The following is a 21,531-nucleotide window of genomic DNA, read 5'->3' on the forward strand; positions in this document are numbered from 1 at the left end:
ATCAGAGTTTGACGGTATGGTGTGGGATCATGTGCAATCAAATCATTGGTCCATTTTTCTTCAATGATAGATTAATTACCACAAATGTTTACCTTGACCTTTTGAATGAATATGTGTCACCACAACTGGATGACCTTCAACCAACCATCATTTTCCAGGTAGATGGTGCACCACCATACTGGGGACTGCATGTTGGTGGGTTGCAAAATCTAACATTTCCAGACCAGTGGATTAGAAGGGGTGGCCCCATTCCCTGGACACCTCGTTTACCAGATATCACTCCCCTGGATTTGTTTCTATGGGGTTATGTTAAAGATATCGTGTCTCGAACAGAGATACGGGACATCAACAACCTGAAGTAAAAGATCACTGATGCCATTGCTGATTACTGATGAGGCTATGATACAGCCAACATGGAAACAAATCCAGTACCATCTTGAATTACTTTGTGCAATTAATGGTGCCCATATAGAGGTGTATGAAGTGAGGCAAAAAAAACTTCAATATCTACTTTTTATTTTGTAATAATTTCCAGAGATTTGTCTACTCTTTTGCTTTGGTAATAAATTTGTTAAATTGCAAAGAGACTTTATGGGCACCCTGTATAACAGAATCTGTAAATGGAATATAAAGACAGTCAGAGGCCATATGATTCTTACCTGCATGCTTTGAGCACTTCACTGGAGCTGGGGTAGATGGACACTGAGGACCAGGGTGCCAGACCAGAAGGGACAGTATGGCTACGAGCTCCAGCAGAAGGCTCCACCTTCAGCGGGCTGTGCGAGTCCTCCAGCCCCTTCCCGTTGAGAGTGGGACCCTGGTTGTTGGAGTTGGACGGGCTGTTAAGGCAGGAGAGGCTGTTGGCAGCATGAGGGTCTGTTGAGTGGGGAGAGGGCGTAGCAGTGGCGGAAAGTGGCGAGGACGCCACCGAGTGGTCTGACTTGGCTGCACCGTGGAGACCCGGGTGGACGTTGTTGATCTTCTCTGAGGCAGGCGCTCCATGGTTACTGCAGTTATTGTTACCGTCATTACTGGTATTATTGGCTTTTCCCTTTAGCAAGGCTGAGAGCTGAGGATTGTCTGAACTTAACGCGCCAGGGGCAGGAGAGCCAGGCCGCGACAGGCTAGCAGAGCTGTCCGTCACCCGCGGCTGGACGTGATTAGTCAATCCCTGCGCGGGGGTGGTGCTGGGACTTAGGGGTGTTCCTGCTGAATGCCTGACGGCTGCCTCCGGACCTGATGGCAAAGCGGCAGCTGCACCATTGCTGCCGTTGTTACCCCCTGAAGGCGCGGTGTCTTTGGTGTGGACCCCTGAGGTAGTAGCGGAGTGGAGAGGCGAGGACAAGTGGTTGGGCGTGGTCTGAGGGGAAGTGGGAGATAAAGAAGAGGCTGAGGAAGAGGCAGTGCAGGGCCCGGAGGAATGTCCAACCTGATTCAGAATGCCAGAGGAAGAGAACGAGGTCTGAGGGGAGGAGGAGGATGAGAAAGGGGGTTCTCCATTGGGACCTGCCGAATGTGAACCTGGACCTTTTTGAAGCCCCTGGAAAGAAACGACAAAAGATACATGAAAAAGGAGGAAAGAATGAGCCAATGACACAACTAAATAACATTTCAACTCTCCTCCAAAGCTGAGCCATGCATTTATGTAATTAATCTAAACAAGAGTTAAACAGCTGTGTTTTCATATACCTACGTACCCCAACATAATATCTGTAGTGTCCAATACTAGAAACATGACTAGTTTAACTACATTTCTCATTTACATGGTAGCAACATTGCTGTTGACAGGACCAATCAGCTTCCCACTGAACTGTCCATATAAAGCTATGGTAAAGACTGGTCTGTTTCAGTAACTGAACCATTGAATAAAAGGAGTAAGGTGAGTATTGTGATATTTTACCTCAGTCTTTCATACTTTCTTTACTGTTGTGGAACTTTCAAGTGACACTTTTCTGTTTTCAATTCAAATTTGTATTAGTGCATACGAGAAACCATTCCCTTTAAATTTGATATGCAATTTAAATATCATCTAGTTGTTTTTAAACTCAAGTTAATTAAGATGCAATCCCGGAAAATATCATAATTTGTGTAGATATTTATTGTGTAATTTATTGTGTAATTGTTTTTAATTCTGTAAAGCACTTTGTGTTGCATCTGTGCATGAAAAGCGCTTTATAAATAAAGGTTGATTGATTGATTGATAGATAAGAAATATTCCTTTTAAACTGTGTTGAAATGTAAAGTGATGCTATTGAACTAGAGTAATGGTTTTTAAATACATTTCCTTTTGTGTTGATTCTACATGATGTTACATTTAATAATCCACTGTTAAAGGTTTCAGTCTTGAAGAATTTGTCAATCATGATTTTAATTCTTTTAACCAATCGACAGCAAATATATGTGACATTTGGTAACTTGCTCAAGTAACAACATAAATACAGCCGTTAAGTGCCGGGTCATGACATTACCTGAGTGGTAGTGTTGCGCTGTTGGCTCCTCCATGTCTCGTCTGCGTGACTGGGACTAGTGGTAGTGCTGCTGGTGCTGGGGTGACTGGCGGCTGTGCAGTTGTGAGGTAGAGAGTTCTGCTGCGGGTAAGGCACATTTCCATTGCTCGCGCTGCCACCTCCTAGTCCCAGGGTGTGATTTTTATCCAGGGAACCCGAGTCCAGGTGTCCCATCAGCCCTGATGAAGGACTTGACGAACAGGATCCGTTGGCTGTGGGCTGGGCGACACAAGGGGGCCGGATGGCTGTGTGATTGAGGGGGGAGGTGCGGGGGAGGCCTGCATGGTGGTGAGAGGGTTCAGCCAAAGGGCCATTGGGAAGGCTAGGCCGCGGCTGGCCACCCGCTGCTGCCTGCTGCCTCATCTGACACAAGACATAAGGAAAACGACAATGAATGGAATCTGTCTGGAACAATGAACGCTACTGTGCAAAAGCACACCATTAGGTTTATCGTTTCATCAACGTTGTAACGGCCATGCATGTGAATTTCTCAGTTTCTCTCTTAAGATACAACAAGATTACACGTGAAATACACAGCATAAGAAAAAAATAAAGATTCAGGGGAAAAAAATGGTGTCAAGTATTTAGTGTGACCTCCCTCTGCATTTAACGGCTTTGTTAAGACAATATGAAATTTACTGTATTAATTTTCAGGTGTTTTAAATGAGGTTTCATTAAACACGTCAGGCATTCAGGGTTCCCACTCTTTCCCTGAAATTATTTTCCAGGACTTTTCCAGGACATTTTCAGCCGCTACAGAGACAAGTTATCACATCATACGCTAATACATTCCCCTGTCCCCCTCATTCTTTGGAAGTGTTCTTTTCTACAGTTGTAACTTCCCACTACCTCTTTTTATATCTCTTACATCTTATATTTATTGTAACTGCACCTTGATTTTAAATGACTTAGTTTTTAGTGCACTGCCAATATGTATATTTCTTACAACTGACCCATTTATTATGTTTTTTGTGCAGATCTGCCTGTCGGTCTGTATTGTTGTGCCTTTGTTGTGTAGTATGTCTGTGGTCCTGCTGCAAACAAATTGCCAGTTTGGGACAAAGAATAAAACTGATTCTGAACTTGCATTTACTCAGATTGTTTCTATGTTTATTATTCAAACATTTAATGTACAGTCTATGGCTAGAATTTATCTATGAAAAATAATTATGACAAATGTATCATAGAATAATGCGAACACACCCACAGATTATAGCGTAGCACTTGATTAGCCTGACAAACTGGAGTTACAATGTTCAATAGGACAATTCCCAACTCAACCTTCTCTCCTGCACTTCCTCTACAAATATTTGTATGTTTTCAATAAATCACTGAAAATCAATTTCCTTTGTTTCATCTCAGTTTAGACACACGAGGTCACAAGGCAGGGGGGGATAAATAATTTTTCAGGATAACTTCATGGATATTTGACCTTTTTTCTCATTGTCCATATTTTTTCCATGACTGGAAAATTGGTAATAATTTTCTAGGTTTTCCTGACATTTCTTAGTATTTATACTAGTTATTGTTATGAATATGCAGGTCACACTAAAGATGGACTTAAGCCTGTATATTCATTTAATTCATTTTTTTAATACTGTGCACATATTTCCTGTATTATCCTATTGTATCTGAAGAAAAGAGACCAGGAAATAAATCTGTATGATCATTGCAACCTTGCAAAAACAAGAAAGCAAAAGCTCTGATCTGTCATTGATTACCATTTCACTGTTTTGTTTACATGTGATACAAAATATTCAGTTTTTTGCCATCATTTTGAAAAAGATAGAACCCTGAAATAAGATATTAAAAATATATGACAGTAACATTACACTAATATTCCCATTTACATGCCACGGTGCATACTCCAAGTAATTTTTTTATGAAGTTTGATACTTGTTTTTTTGCACTGAAACGGGAAGTGTTCAAAAGTGGGGACTTTTTCAGCTTTGCAAACACAGCCTCTTCCTTTCAGTTTGTTTTTTGGATACTTGAGCATATCCAAATATTTGACTTAATAGTAGGTGTATTTTCTCCATCTATCCAGTAGTTAATTACCGTACTTTCCGGACTATAAGCCACTACTTTTTTCTCACACTTCGAACCCTGCAGCTTATACAACGATGCGGCTTGAGTATAGATTATTTTGGGCTAACGGCTTCCAGGGGGCACTCTAGCAGGAAGCGCAAAAGCGAGACAGACAGGTGGAAGAGGTAATGCGAAGAGAAGTTTTAAGCTTAACTTAATCATTTTGCGTGTCATGCACAAGCCCTCACCATGGAAAACACACGAGGAAATGCATATGATGCGGCTTTTAAGTTAAAAGCAATCGATCTGGCTGTCAAAGAAGGAAATAGAGCTGATACACGCAAGGGCCATTGAGGGCGACAACGAAAGAGAGACTGAGAAGGTGTGTGACGGAGCCTTTCTGAGGCTGTTCAACTCCGACTTCAGTGGTTTCAGCACACAGAAGGAAGATGAAGATAGCAATCAATGACTTTCCTGGGTTTTTTAATCAGCTGTGTTACGGCCGTTTTACTGCCGTGTTACAGGTACTGTTTGGAAAAAAGCAGTTAACGTATGGAAATAAATATTTAAATAATCTTTCTGTTTACCATCTTTCTGTGTAAATATCTCATGTTACAACATGGACACCTGCAGCTTATAGTCAAGTGCGGTCTATATATGTACAAATATTTTTTTCTTTTAAAATTTGGTGGGTGCGACTCATAGTCAGGTGCGGCTTATAGTCCGGAAAGTACGGTAATATAAAACACACAGAGCTGACCGTCAACAGGCAAAAGGCTGTGTACCACAAACTGATCTAAAAACCCAAGTTGAGACACATATGCTCTGTGCATATGTACTGATGAAAACATCCAAAATCTGTGACTGAAATCCAAACAATGCTAACATATCCCACATGTCTTAAACAGAGGAAGATAATTATCATATCCAAAGTAATGGTGGAACATTTGTGCAAATGTAAACATGGCCATTCAGTTTTCTTCAATTTGGATGAAGACTTCAAGCAGCAGATTCTTCATAATTATGCTTTATTTTTTGCTTTGACATACCTGTTGCTGATGTTGTTGCATGAGAGAAAACTGGTTCTCCAACTGCTCCAGCATCTGAACCTGAAGGGGCTTGAGGTTGGCTCGGTTGGTCCGCATGTGATCCAGGAGCTGCAAATGTCACAGGAGTCAGTATTTCACCAACTGAGTTCAATGACTGTTTTATACAGAACTGACTCACAGTGTTTTAGAAAAATTAAGGCCTGTCATAGTTATTATATAATCACTATACTGCAATTTTACTGCTAATCATGATTTTTTGTATTATGATTGTCTCCAAGAACTTTTATAAACACACCTGGATAACAGAAATGTAATTTTTGCATCACTAGGTCCAAAACATTTTCAGTATCATTAATTTCTTTGGTCATGTACTAGTTCAAAAACCTTAAGTCAAACATTTTTTTTTTTAAATTATTATTCTTGTTTGTGTGTCCCAGTATTGTCCCATTCCCATTAAATGGTTTGTCATTGTGTGTACTGAATGTGTAGAGATAAACTATTATAGTGTTTATGCTATACTAGGAGGAGTTTGTCAGTAGTGTCCATGACCATTCTGTCCATATCTGAAAATATTTCTATGACAATTAACCAACAAAAAACATTTCATCATTGTTTTAGTGTAACAAAATGACTAGCTCTACCATTTATATGTGCATTTTTGAGGAAAATTTATATTTCTGGTTATGCACAAACTCCTCCTTTCATATCTTGCAAACTCTAAATAATATATTACTATATGGGTGCTTCTATGAACCTGGTCCCTAAAAACAGGACACGGAGGCTAAAAATTCAAACCAGATGTAGACTAATGTTACGAAGCAAATTTGGAAGCACTTTGGGTCCATTTTAAAAATAAATATTTACTGAGAGAGAAAAAAAGAGATACTATTTTTCAGATAAAACACATTTTTACATTATTTTTATAGAAAAATCTGCATTTAACTCGGTAAAAGGGACAAGAAAATTACGTGCTACTATTTTTTCGAATATATTTTTATTCTCTCACAGGGATATTTTGGGAATCAAACTAATGATGCAAGGCAGAGTGTTTCACAAAAATGAACACGGTTGCAAAATCACTCGCGACGTATTTGTGTTTAAATGGGCAGGTTCCGCATGCAATGTAAGAGGACACGATGGGTTACACACGAAACCTGTAATAAGACTGCAGATTCATGAAAAGCCCACGTCTGGATCAGAAAAACAACTAGCATTGACAAATTTAATACAGTGTTTTTATTTATAGCGGTATATAAGACCATTTCAAGCCATGTTTTCCAGATCAAATGCACTGACACCTAGGTAGCTTTTCCTGTCCCAATTTTGGTCCTGTTTTTGGCCCCAATATTTTATTAAAAATCCATTAATTTTAGGATGGCTCAGAGCAATAGTATAATTTTTTTTGCATTTATCTGAGCTTATCATTAGGTACATCCTGGGGGGATATATGTCTAAATTTCTCTTTTATTATTGGGTCTAAAAAGGTGGCAAAGTGCCAGGTACCAAAATGAACCTGGTTTCACAGAAGCATCCATATATATTACTTTTAGATCACATTCCAGCAGTTCAGGTTTGGTTCAGGTCTTGAAATATACAGTGGTCTCTTATCTTTTTACACATATCCTACCTGAAGCTTTTGTGGCGTTAGGTACCAGCTGGGAATCTGTTGTTGATTGGGGCTGTTTGTCCAGGACTCTGCAACACCCTATTAAATAAATAAAAAAATAAATAAAAAAGATGACAAGAAAATCTAAACTACAGATCGCCATCTTCATTGTTCAGCAGATCACTAGAACGACATTGTTTTTAGCGGTACCTTAATGGGGCTGGCAGTACGTTTCCTCTTGGCAGGACTGGCCTGTGGGTCTGTATGATTACTGGTGGACTGGCCTCCCTCCCCCTTACAAGCCTAGAAATCCAGCACAGACACACAGCTCGTGATGAAAAAAATAGTGATGTCCTTTTCTAGGTGAACGATAGATTAAAAAAAAAAAAAAATTCTTACAAAACATCTTAAAAAGTGCAAAGTAGAGATTTCTCTCCACAAAAAGAATGATACACTGATGACATTTACATGCACACCAAATTGAGCATTTAAGTAACACATGCTTGACATCACTCTGATTTAAATATGGTTCATGTTAACGCCTTAATCTTACAGACTTTGATTAAGGTCATAATCAGAGTACTCATGCTAGAAAATTACAACAGCAATAGTGGAGGTTTTTACATGCAGACCCCATATACCAGTTTGCATAGATTCATGACCCTACTTCACATTACTGTAACAGTTTAAGGTAAAATAGTAAAAGAAAGGACTATTTTGATAAACCTCTTCTATTATTTTTTATTGTTCCCATTCCTCCGGGTTTGGAACACTGAGTACTATCATAGAAATAATGATATATGTAGATAAAAGACGATGATACTGGGCATAAACTGTTAAATAAGCTGCATGAAGACAAATAAGACAACTGAAATACAACACCTATCAAAATAAAAAATTTAAAATAAATGATGTATTGATGGCAGTGAGGGTCAGCCTTCAAACCAAGTTAGATTCACCCAAAGGGGTGTGACATTTGAAAATACTTGAACCAGTTTTTACCATTTTATAAAAGAGTAATTAAGATATTAGAGTGACAACTTCATGACAGATGAGTGTATTTATGTATCCTACCTACTAATGTATTTTATCCGGTCATGGTGTGGAATGAATTCTGCACAGCATATGTGCTCTGCAGATTACAGATGTAGCTTTGCTTAATCCCCCTAATATTTGTGACACTATGAAAGTCTATTACACATGAATAATTAATGCCTGCATGGGTCTTAATCAAACTCCCTCAAACTACACTCCATTTTATCCCATCAGTGCTTGATTCCATACATTACACTGGCAAACGATGCAAACTAATGGTGGCTTACATATCAGAGCAAGGCCTCAGCTTTAAACAGGCCTCATAAATTTGCTGTGAAAGTAATTTCCAAGAGGCTGGAGTCTGTTGTATAAGCTGGATCTCACCTGCTGTGCCTGTGCAGTGTTCAAGGCCCCCTGCCTGGACGTGAGCTCAGCAGGAATGGGAAGGCTCCATGCCTCCTCAATACTAGGAAGCATTTTACTCTTATTCTGCAGACTACCTGGCTGTAGGTTACACAACTGAGCCTAGGAGAAATTGTGTAAGACACAAACTTTAGTTCTGAATGTGGGGTTCAACAACAAAGACTGCTGCATATAAAAATATACAAAATACAAAAAAAATGTTCAATGCCATGAGGTATGCTTTACAATTACAAGTGAGGAAAATATGTTTAAAACACCAATATGAATTATTATTCATATCTCAGTGGTACGAAATTAAAATGAGAAAAGCACAATCTGCATTTGAAAAAGCTGATTGCTTTGCAAATAAACACAGCACTTTAATACACGAACACTTAAGTACTCCACAATGTCTCACAAACAGGGTTGGCTGATGGCGCTGACGTGCATGCCAGCCCTACCTGCAGCAGTTTAATGCGTTGTGTGAGCGCAGCAGTGTTGAGGCAGGCCTTGCTGCGGGTAGCATTGATGTAGCACTTGATAGCATCATGAGGCTGTCCGCAGGATTCATACAGGGTTCCCAAATCCATCCAGGCGGCAGCGTGGCTGTGGTCCAGTTGAACAGCACAGATGTAGGCCTGCAGTGCATCCATAGGCTGGTTCTGCTGCTGGTAGAGCACCCTGGAGGCACAGATGAGCAGGGAAGATGATTCTATAGCCATCCGGTGGGATTTAGGCCCTTATCTTTCTGAGCCACACTGGCTCTCTGAGGACATCCCCCTCCCATCATGCATCTATCTATAGATCCTGCCTCACTTCGATACTACTTTGTTCTCACCTCTACTTTTGTCCTTGCATGCACTGCTGTTTCTAAATATTTATTGGGGATTTTAGGAGTTAGACTGCAGGGCTGTACAATGTAGTTACAGTCTCATGTCCCAATATAGTTTTTTTTTTTTCAGATAACAGAAAACAATATAGGATACCAATACTATGATAATACATTTTCTGTAAAGTCTAAGAATAAATTGTTTATACATGCCCACTCAGAAAGGCCTGGGTTGGTTTATGTTTTAATTTTTAAAAGTAGAAAAATTGTCAAACAAGTAAGGACAGGTAAGTATTATATTTTTGTGGAATTGCACTGTATGTAACAAAATAATGCTGAAAAACACTGCAGTTATGAGTGACAGTTGCTACCCAGATACAACAAAAGAACCTAATAAGAGAAGGAGAATTCTCTCTCATCACATGGCGTACATCATCACACCACACAGCCCTATTTAAGAACCACTGGGCGCCTGAGCTCAAGTCATGCTTAAACTGTTTCATCTGCATGACCAACTACCAACTGTTTACACCTGCCATTTCTTTCTGTCTTGTCTGTCAGCAATAGCTTCCCACATTTTATCTTGGTTGTGCCTTTCAGCCTACAAAGAAAACAAGTCACCCGTTGTGTTCTTACCCTATGGAGCACCAGGTGTCAGCACTGGCCTCCGACTTATCAATAGACTGACGATAAGAGATGAAGGCATCCTGCACCTTCCCAATACTGGAGTAGCACCTGAAGGAAAAGGACAGAGAAAAGACAAGACGATAAAACAACCACTGGCTAATTGTTGATTAAGAGGAATGCACCAACTTCTATAACAAGTTGCATCCTTTTAATAACTCTGTCAGTTGTGATATGTTGGGTTCTTTTAACATTCAGCCTCAACGCATGGACGTGCAGTTTACATTATCAGCCCAAGCATCACATTTAAAGTCCCCATGAAAAGGCTACCAGAGTGCTATTTGCTATCACATATTTCCAAGGGCCAGCATCCCTGTGGAGCCAAGACCTAGAGATGCTCGCTCAACCACAGGACCTCTACAGAGGCCTAGACAGCATTTCAATGGACACGAAATAAGCATCCTGTATGCCCAAAAGTAAAGGATGATTATATTACATGTAGTACAAGACTTTAATAAAACACTTCACACATCAACTCTGATTTTATTGGGGCATTAAAAGGAAACCTTGGCTTAAGCCCCAGGTTTGCAATTGCGAAAAGAAAAAAAAAAAAGATATGGATAGTTTAGAACAGAAGAAGAGCCAATTGATCAGCTGATATCACTTAAATGTCTTTGAAAGTAATGAGAAACTGTTTCTAACAACTGAATGACTGACCCTGATGTTTAGGTCAACAAAGCAATAAACACCTAAATAAACGCATCAGTAATGGGGAACTGAACATCAAAGTAACCATAAAAAAATCTAGGCAATTAAAGGTGTGACATTCATCCTTGAAATTGGTCATTCTAGTTGAGACAGCTAAAATTAGCCACTGGAAATGGTCACTGTTTCAACACTCATAAACATTCTATATGACAGATTGTCTCAGGAACAGCAGCAACAAAAATGTTTAAATATTAATAAAAGTATTCTACATGCAAACAGATAAAGTCCAACAGCATAGTAACAAGAGAATTTGTTGTGAAGGTCCGTTAGACCTATGGAGCATAAATCACATTACACTTCATTCAACCAATACAAAGCCCATGTATCCCAGACTATTATCACAGCCCGCTGGCAGATGGCCTCTAGGTCAAACAAACAATCTAATCAGCACTAACATAATGTCCCCGGCTCTGACAGGTTAGAGGTGCGCCCTGCAAAATACACAAACTTGAACGCCCTTGTTTGTCTTACCTGCCAAGAAAGTACCAGGACTGGCCAGAGTTTGGGTCTGCTTCTAGAGACTTCTGCAGACACTGGATGGCATAGCTGTCCTTAGTGCCTTTATCCCCCAGCTGCTCCACTGTGTGATGCATCCAGCCTGGGACAAGAAGAGCACAAGGTCAAGAGTGAGTCCAGCTTCAGATCACGCAAAGATGTGCTTTGCTGCTTTAATGAGGATCAACAATGAGTTCCATATATACATATAATAAATATACTCTTACAGCAAGGACTGGGCTTCAATAGATGACAAACATAGGTGAATCCACTCCATGATGCACAGAATCATAACATTTTGGCCTGGAACACAGAGTCTAAGCTCGCCTGCACACTGTGGTTACATTACTTGTCCATTTTCATTTCGGTTCCTATGTTACCAGATTAGAGTGGCCACACTGGGTTTTGTTGAGGCACGTATAAAGCGTCGCTGAGCAGTGCTTCATTTACAAAATAGAAGCGACAATTCACCAAATGTGTGATGTGAAAATCTCCAATAGTCAAACTGACATTACTCTGGCAATATTCTCCATGACTTACTACGACTGGGCGATGTGGTACCATTTCAGGGTTCCTACACATTTGAAATTTCAAAATTCCATATTTTTTCCAGACCCTATTTTCCAGATGTCTTGGTAAAAAAAAAAAAATCCAACCAGCCAACCAGTCATGAGCCAGTCATCAGAGAATTTACATCTACCCATTATGATCCAATGATCATACAAGGCATGTTGAATAGGTCACTCATGAACAGTGTGTGGACATAACCTGTCCGTCGAACAGCAGTGAAACATTACAACACCTGGGCAGGCCTTAAAATTGGTTGGAGGAGGATAAGAGCAGAAGGCTGGGCATTCAACTTTTCAATCTGCCAAAATATTTTCTGGGATGCGTAGCCTACTGTATGTGCTCTCACACAAACATTTTAGCTGCGCTAGCAAGTGCCTTAAAAGAACAGATCGATCCATTTCTTTTTTTTTTAAGATATTCATAATTTTACATTTTAGAAAATAGAACAGTGGGAACAGTCTTGGAAACATGAATATTTTTCCATACATTTGTTTCCATTTTTCCATACTTTTCCAGACCTGGAAATGTAAAAAAATCAAATTCTGTACTTTTCCATACTTGCGTAGGAACCCTGCCATTTCCATACTGATCAATTACAAGACTTATCATGATGTATAATTTGATAATACTGCGAGTCTGAACAGTATCTGAATAATGCCTGCAAGCTTGTTTTAGGCTAAAAATGTGAATAGAATCATGGGGAACCAAACAAAAATGACGCTATGTATTTACAAAAAGTAAAATAAGAAAAATATGTAAACTTTCTTGTTTTAAACAATGCTGGTGGCCATTTGAGAATAGCTTTCTGAATTCAATGCAACTTTTCATCCATCAGTGTTTACAAGATGCCCTGACTGCAACCCTATTCATGACTGAACAGATGCAGCACAACTGTAATTGACTCCAAAACACAGACTAAGAACAGTTTTATAACCGCATGACTACTTTAATACAAATATTACCTGCAAATGTGCTAAACAGCTTTCTCTGATTTACTCACCAAATGGAAAATCTAACAAATGTAGCAGTTTATAGGTGTAGGATTTTAGCCCATTTTTTATGATAGGTTGTAGATTTATTCACATCAGTAGAGATGTCCCAGTCATACATTTAGCTACAGTTTCAATGTCTAGACCAGGGGTGTCCAAACCCAGTCCTCTAGGGCCAGTATCCTGCATGTTTTCAACATTTCCCTCTTCCAGCACACCTGGAAACCATTACATCGCTATCAGGCTTCTGCTGAGCATGATGATGAGCTGATCATTAATTGAACCAGGTGTGCTGGAAGAGGGAAATATCTAAAACATGCAGGATACCGGCCCTAGAGGACCAGGTTTGGACACCCCTGGTCTAGACTACATCTAGTGTTACAGACATAAGGTAAAATATTCTGATGCACAACTTCTCTGCTGCTCTGAGATTAAGTCAAAATTCTGTGACTTCTCCAATTGTTCATTTCAATGAAAATTCAGACTCTAAAAGTGAAATGGTGGCATGTCATTGCTAAACTCATACAACAGCAATCTGCAGCAGCTCCACAGCAGCAACACCCTGCACACACATGCAGGTGAACAAAAACACATTGAGGCAGTCGTCACATACAGGTGAAGAACATGGTGCATCCCAGATGTACAGAACAACTTCCAACAAATAAATACTCTCTCTCGAGAACAGGCAGCCACAGACCTCCCATGTTCTTCTATACACCTGTGGCAAGCTCCACAGGTCACCATGACAACGCCAGAAGGCTAGACTGGGAATGGTTTTTACAACTGAGCGAGTGGGGGTGGGCTGACTACAGCGAGGCAGAGAAGATAACAGAATCCTCCCTGCAATTGTATCTAGAATGTGTTAACCTAGTGGTGCTGCCGCAGTTACACATTTATAGCTGCATTGGACACTTAATCATTACGTTATTATGAAAACAATCATTTTCTTTCTCAAATTTCATCTCATTCTTTAATTTCAAACCTGACCTCATCATTTAGCCTCAGTATTTCATGTATATAGATGATGAATGCTACACTTTTGACTTTCCTCATGAATAATGGACTTATTAGACTTACAAATCACAATCATACTTGAATGATGTGGAGAACAACTGAACAATTTGATTCAAATACATTTTTTTTTGTAGAGCCCTATATCATAACAACGTTGCCTCACAGGGTTTTACAAAATTAGTTCGATATGAAAACAAACAACAGGCAAATAAACAGCAGATGAAGGAAATGGATTAATGTCCAGAGCATCCCCCATCCTTAGACCCTCCTTCTCAGCAAGGAAAAACTCCAAAAACCCAGTTATGATACAAAAGCAGCAACACAGCTCAATGTTGTTTTTTCATTACTAGCCAACATACAATTTCATGGTCGGAGGGGCCAACTGGCATGTATTGGCAGCCACGCTTCTGTCAGCCTGCCCCAGGGCATCGGTGGCTACAACCGTACTTTAGCACCATCAGAGTGTGAATGTGAGAGTGAATGAAAAATGACACTAATGTAAAGCGCTTTGGGTAACTTGAAAAGCACCATAGAAATCTAATCCATCATCATTATTATTATTATTATTATTATTGCCTACATTATGTGGAGAGGGAGAATAATATTAAGTTTAGTGTTGTAATTTATTGAATCTAAAATGCAAACATCTCACACTTAGAATGGATAGCTCTAATATTACATCTTCTGGTCATTTTTATCAGACTGCATGATTCTATGATGTTTCTGAACAGAAGTAAAAAGGGCAGTGTATTGATGTTGTCAGAGCAAATCTTCTTAAACCTGATAATTTCTCAGCTTTTTCTTCACACCTTCAGTGGTGTCATTTGTCATAGTGTATTACTGTCAAAATTTGTGGCAACATGGCTATTCATGACATTGAATAACCCCTGACTCACTCTCTTTCTTGGTAACTTATTGAGAAAAGGTCAACCATTGTGATTGGTGTGACTTTTGGTTCTATTTCTTTAAAAAAAAGAGACACATGCAAAGAGGTTTATCTACTATGCGAGTGTAATTACAACTTTTACTCCCACACAACGAGAAATTTATTACATTTTAGATGCATGTTTGTACTGTATGCATGTAATAAAGCTACTTTTTTAATAAAAACTGCATCATAGAAAGACTTAGTTACCTGAATTTGTGTATGGTTAAAAATCTTAAATAATCAGCATTTCACAGCAGCTCTACAAAGAGAGGCACTATTATCTGGGCTTTGTTTGCTGCTTGCTGATAACAATACAAAATATATAAAAAGTATGAGTGTTCATTTGATTGCTACATAATTTTGGATGTGTACGCTCAATAGCTGTTGTGGGGGAAGGGACTGCGGGAATACAATGCACAACTGCAGCAAACACTCACACAAGCACTTCAAAAAAACGGTCAGGGAAGTTCAAAACTGGTTTGTACAACACAGTCGTGTTCCACACTTCCATACTGTTATGGCACTGTTGATGGCTCTAAGACTGATGAGTATTTATTCAGTATTGAGTAAAATGTCAAACTGATAAATGTTAAATACCTATGGAGTAAATCTCATGAGTACTGGTGCATGCAACCCTCACACTTTTAGTAGCTAATGGTTAAAAATGAAACTAAATGTGTTATATTCTATGTGTAATTCCTTTTCTACTTGTTAAATTTTGAAATATTAATGTACTTGGGAACCAGTACTGAAGTGCAGGTAAAAGTATAGAAAACCTGCCATAGTATGATCTCAAAGTAAGTATCACTGAGCAAAGTGAATACACAACACAATACAATTCCAAAAAGCACCAGTGTAGTATGTGTATTTAAATTTACCATGCAAAGTGACTCCTGGTACAAAACATAACATTTCCACCAATATCCATCATGGAGATAAAAGGAAAGCCCATGTAAGTAATAAACACTCACCAAGTTGTTGCAGTGTGGTCGCCTTCACCTGTACAGGCAGATTTTCCGTCTGCAACAGACTTTCATATGCTTCTTTCGCTGCTCTGTATTTCTTCTGCAGGCCGAACGAGGGGATGATGAAAATGAAGAGAGAGACACAGAGGATGTTAAAGCCAGACAGGAGGGTCAGTGCGTTTTATGGTTCTGTCCGGACAGACACAAAGAGTCTAAAGACGTTCTCACACTCGTAATGACCAGCTAGACACACACACACGCACACACACACACACACACACACACGGGGGAGGGTCAACGTGGAAGGACATGCCAGACTCAACACGTCTGGCAGGTTTAAGAGTATGCGTGTGTGTGAATGAAGGTGTATGTGTGTGTCCACGGCAGTGCACGCTTTATATTTAGTGGAAACCTGAGCTGCCTGGTCTGAGGTGAGTCCTCTGTTTGTTTTTACTTGGTGACCTTATTGGCCTTCGGTCTGAACCACTTGAACGTTCCCTTATGATGCCGAACACTCGTCTCAAAAGCACCCAGCCCCCATTTTCTATAGATACTAAAGGTCCAAATGTCCAAAAGTGTGCAGACATACAAACACAAACACACCCCCTGTCTGGACCTGGGCTCTTCCTGTCTGTGGACCGTAAACACACCTCTTGGTGAACATTGACACTTGGGGCATATAAATGACAGAGCCTCTTAGGGGTTTCTTCCTGCTTCGACTAATCATTGTCTTCAAGTTGGGCCGAATCCAGACAACAATGGCATGGCAGATAAAGGAACAAATGCTTCAAGACTGCAATCGACTTAAATCTCACCAACTACATTTAGACGAACAAAATATTCCCATTTTAACACTTATTCTGAAAACCTAAACTCCAACTGAGCTGTGCTGTCTAGATTGCTAAGGTAAATGAGTATTCCAGTAATGTTCATGTCTTTGGGTCAGTGCCCTAAAATGTTCTTATTTTTTAACATGAAAAACTGGAATACAAGTAATAGTAAATGTGGTAAATACAAACAGCTACAGGGAATCTGAATGTATTAGATATTTGGACATATTCACATGAAAAACACATGCTGATATCCATGTCTTTCATAACTTTTAGAAGAAATTACAGAACAAAAAAATAATGGCCAATTTGTTGTGGCCATGTTTTTTCATTAATATCTTTGTAAATGGGGATAGCGGAAATTCACATTTAAATTTATCTGTAGCTACATTAAGACAAAAACTTGGTCAGTTGTATAGAAACAGGAATAACTTCATCATTATCAGTGCAAAGCCTACCACTGAAACAGTCTTATCTGTCTGTGTGAAGCTGTCTTTTTGAAACCTCTTCCTCCACTCTTGCACCACTAGAAAAACACAGCTCTAATAGTTTGTTTGTCTGTGTTTAGCTTGTATTAAAGTATTGTTTCAAAGCATTTATAGAATGCCATAACATTTATTCCCATCATTTTTTGGACACATAAAATGATAGACCCCCAGATCATAACATTGCCCCCACAGGTACTGTACTGTATTGTACTGTAGGCACTAGGCATGATGAGTAATAATCACTGCACTGCATCGCCCTCTGCACCCATCACTCTAGAACAGGGTCCATCTGGACTCATCAGACCATGTAACCCTGTTCCATTGAAACAGTCTGATCTTTATGTTCTAAGCTATTCACTCACTGCATTTGTTAGGGTTAAATGATTTTTTGAAACATTAGTCACTGCAGTAATTCTCCAATGGAGGATATGAAATATTTGTTTTGCTAAATCTGCTGTAAACAGGGACTTTTTTTTAAGTCCATGTAACATATATTAACATCGCAAGATTTCCTTAAGGTCACCAGTATCTTCAGTTTAAAATACGGGTGGGCGATATGGCAAAAATATCAAATCATATTTTTTTAAAAATAAAATCACAATCTGGATTTTATCACAATTCTTTATACATTGATCTTTGAGACTAATTTGCATATCTTTTGCCAGGTAAAAAGTCTCTACTTCCATTTCCTTTTTCCACCATTTGCTACTCTTCTTATAAAGAGTGCCTTTACTAAATGCTTGGGTTAAAGTTGTTTGCTTTTGTTTAACACTGCCTGCTGCCTCTGGCTGTGGTGTAACCCTAACCTTAACCATAACCCTCAGTGCATGGTATTTGACACATCGACTCAGGTTGGACAGGGGGCTAATAATGGCATGAACATACACGTGGAAAGTTAATAATGCATACAGATAATACACTAGAGCTGCACAATATATTGTTTGAGCATCGTCATTGCAACGTACATGTGCGCAATAGTCACATCACTGGTCCAGCAATGTAGGAGGCAAATGAACTCAACATGTTCTCATCTAATACCGCATTTCCACTACGTGGTACCGGGTCGGCTTGACTCGACTCCACCTTTTTGCATTTCCATGACAAAAAAGGACCTGGAATCTGGTACCCGGTACTAGTTTTTTGGTATCACCTCCGCCAAGGTTCCCAGACGGGGGACCAGATACTGAAACGTGCTGTGTAAACACTGCAGACCACTGATGGGTCAGAGAGCTGTCTTTGTGACCAGCCATTTTACAAAAAACAGATGCGTAAGTTTACAGTAAATATAGTGGTAGGTTAATCCACATGATGACAGCCCACAAAACTACACCAAAGTTGGTTGAGATTCAGTCTTTGGTGGCTGACGTAAAAATTCAGCATGAGCTTGACGAGACAACACGCAATGAGCAAGTTAATCAGCAACTCTGAGCAGATGACACGGAAGTAATGCGCCGCATCGCTATGACGTCCAGGTACTGTAGAGTCGGTAGTATTCTGTAATGGAAACGGTCTCCAGGAATAGGACCTGGTACCTTAGCCGAGCCGAGCCGGTTCCACATAGTGGAAATGCGGCATAAGTTCAACCTGGGTACCTGACACACACAGTGATTCACCAATCACAATCCTTCTTAATCAGTTTGCCGAAGCAGACCACGCCCCTGCACATGGAGTGAGTCATTGGCAACAACATTGAAAAATGAGCAATGAACAAGAGAAAATCACCAAAAATGAAGACTTGGTGCTAAAAAGAAAAGCAACGCCAGTTATCTGGAATTATTTCGGCTACAAGAAGGATGACATTAAAACACACGTTCTGTGTCGACAGTACTTTCCACCTGTCACCACAACGCGAGGAAACACAACTTATTTGTTTGACCATTTATGTTGGCACCACAAAGCTGTTATATCCTCCTGAGTATTTTTTTTTTATATCGCAATATATATTGCAGGGTTAAAAAAAATTCACAATGTCAGTTTTTTTCCAATATCGTGTAGCCCCATAACACAACATTTAAAAGTGGCGTGTATATTTACGCAAGTCACTGTAATCACGTTGTCAGGTGACTGAACACGTTCGTAGTGTTGCCATCCAACGTGTGAACCACGTCTGTGCAAATTTTGCAAATTACTGTTGTTCGCGCTCTGTCGTTTGGGGAAAAGCCAAACCAATTCCATACGATGGAAGTTCTTTTTAGGAAGCAACTTGTTCAATTCACTGTCAGCCATGAATCCCACTATACAACGTGAAACTGCCGTGAGGTGGACGTGAACCAACATGATGAATCTCTGTGTCAGTATATGACTACATCCAGAACTGTTAAATATTCTATGGCTCTGACTACATCATATTATAGACGATTCCATGATCTCTCTGCTTTGTCAGATCGTCGATACGGTCTAGTCCTTCACAATACAATATCGTCATATCGCACACCCCTAGTTTAAAGTCTACCAGAAGTAATGGTTTGTCAGAGAATTTATAGAGCACTTGTAGAGATATTTGGTACAATGAAGATCAGGTTACAGATTAAAAAAAAACATCAGTTTAGAAAATACCAACCCCTATATACATACACCCATAGGTTAATTGAAAAATCAAAAATTAAATTCTATTCAGCTTTTAAACAGTGTTACATTATTGCATACATTCTGTTAAGTTCGTTTTTCTTTTTTTTTCTCACTACATCACTGAAAATGAGATCATGACCTCAATGACTGCTAAGATTTAAACAGGTTAATTGAATGAGGGCTGTGGGATTTAGTGACCGAATCAGATTTCACTTTGAGTCTACTTGGTTCGTTTTCGTCGAAAACGTATGGATTCCTCATTTCAACCACTCACAATTTATGTGACGTGCATTTGACACATTTTACAAAGTACCTCTGCTCAGAGCCACTCAAACCAAAATATTTCTACACAGTAGACTGTTTTTAAATCACCTTTCTGCCATTATATTCTTGAAACTGGACTTCCTTTTGCAAATATATGACTGAGGGTTATATTACTATTATGATTTGATTCATATGTAGCCCAGAACTGGATGAATGAATGTATCATATTTAGAATATTGCCATGTTTGGAATAATAGTTGAACATCAGTATGCATGTGAATGTAGTGAATGAAATCAAACACTTAACTGAAGAGGATCAATTCTAGCAGTAAAGAGTTATTTAACACTTGTTTCCTGGATTTTTCAGACTTTCATCGTCAACTGAGCAGTTAGTAGAGCATATAATAGTCGTAAGAAAATAATGTACTTAGGGCGTATTTGCAACCATTTTCATCTCGATGCATCATTCTATGTGTGAGCTTAGGGGCAGAGGGTCTTGAAATACTGATGTTGTTTTCAAACTACAAGAACACAGTCTATAGGTCCAAGTAACACTAACACTCAAGTGCTTAATCAACAAAGGACGTGGGTGATGAAAAGGCATAAAAGCGCCAGAGACTGAAAATACAGTAGCCATTCAAGAAAATACTTTTTTTTTCTTACAAGATTGATCAAAAATACATTGATGTGTAAATCTATCTATGTAACTGAAAAGTATTCCAGCTCTCATTTTGTGGACAATCCATTAAATTATTACGATAACTTTTTAAAAATGAAATCATGATATCAGCTTTAACAAAACTCATTATTCTAACAGCAGCTACCAACAGGCCCTTTAATATGCAGAGAAGGGCCACACCAGAGGGTCAAAGGTGTAAACTTATGCCTACATGACATAAAATTCATGTCAGAAATAGAGATGCAATGATTAGAGATTTTGGTCCTGCGATTATTGTCAGAGAGATAATCTCGGTTTCACGATTACTATGATTACTTTGTGCAAATTAATTTCACAAAAGTACTTATTAGGGCTGTCTCTTTTTATTCGAACTTCAAACATTCGTTCGAGTGTGAGGTGAAAAGTTCAAATTCGAACTGTAATTACCTGTTCGAATGTTGGCTGTAGTCTCTACGGGCACATCAGACTATTTTATGCAGTTTACCTTGTGATCAAACAGAGTGTGTTTACTGAATCAATTCACAAGTTAACCCTGCTGAAGCTTGTATGACAGTGTGAACTGCTGGAGAAGAAAGGCCTTACTCCACGAAAGTTATGCAGCCAAATTGTTGTGAATGGGTTGCGCAAAGGTAGCCTGAAGCTGTGTAGATGACAGTAGCAAACGCAAAATTTATGGAAAAGAAAGTGAGCTCACATCAAAAATATATTTACATCCAAGACAATTTAGAAATACAACCTCCCCCCACAGCGAACCTTCACTGGGCGAAATTCGCTGTGCACTTCGTCGAGTCTGAACATAACATTACTCTTCAATGACAACATGCATCCGAGCCAGGCTCATTTGCTAGCTTACCTCCCACCTGAGGCAGAAGAGCCTCAGGTGGGTGGTAAGT

The 21,531-nt window shown here is 39.3% G+C and overlaps 1 protein-coding gene across 4 annotated transcripts in view; it reads right to left on the reverse strand.

Annotated features, from left to right (window-relative positions):
* The window catches only part of kdm6a (lysine (K)-specific demethylase 6A), a 54,669-nt gene that overhangs the window by 9,037 nt on the left and 24,101 nt on the right, over window positions 1–21,531 (reverse strand). For 3 of the 4 annotated variants that reach the window (XM_030124394.1, XM_030124393.1, XM_030124397.1), the window contains 10 exons: window positions 15,816–15,909; window positions 11,320–11,446; window positions 10,093–10,191; window positions 9,089–9,308; window positions 8,610–8,750; window positions 7,401–7,493; window positions 7,212–7,289; window positions 5,585–5,692; window positions 2,469–2,870; window positions 660–1,540 (listed from right to left, as the gene is read on the reverse strand). In XM_030124394.1, coding sequence (XP_029980254.1) covers window positions 660–1,540; window positions 2,469–2,870; window positions 5,585–5,692; window positions 7,212–7,289; window positions 7,401–7,493; window positions 8,610–8,750; window positions 9,089–9,308; window positions 10,093–10,191; window positions 11,320–11,446; window positions 15,816–15,909 — 2,243 coding nt within the window. The remainder of the gene's footprint in view (window positions 1–659; window positions 1,541–2,468; window positions 2,871–5,584; window positions 5,693–7,211; window positions 7,290–7,400; window positions 7,494–8,609; window positions 8,751–9,088; window positions 9,309–10,092; window positions 10,192–11,319; window positions 11,447–15,815; window positions 15,910–21,531) is intronic. The other variant, XM_030124396.1, reaches the window with a different exon arrangement.

The sequence above is a fragment of the Sphaeramia orbicularis genome, chromosome 21 (assembly GCF_902148855.1).
Source record: "Sphaeramia orbicularis chromosome 21, fSphaOr1.1, whole genome shotgun sequence".
Classification (NCBI taxonomy): Eukaryota; Metazoa; Chordata; class Actinopteri; order Kurtiformes; family Apogonidae; genus Sphaeramia; species Sphaeramia orbicularis.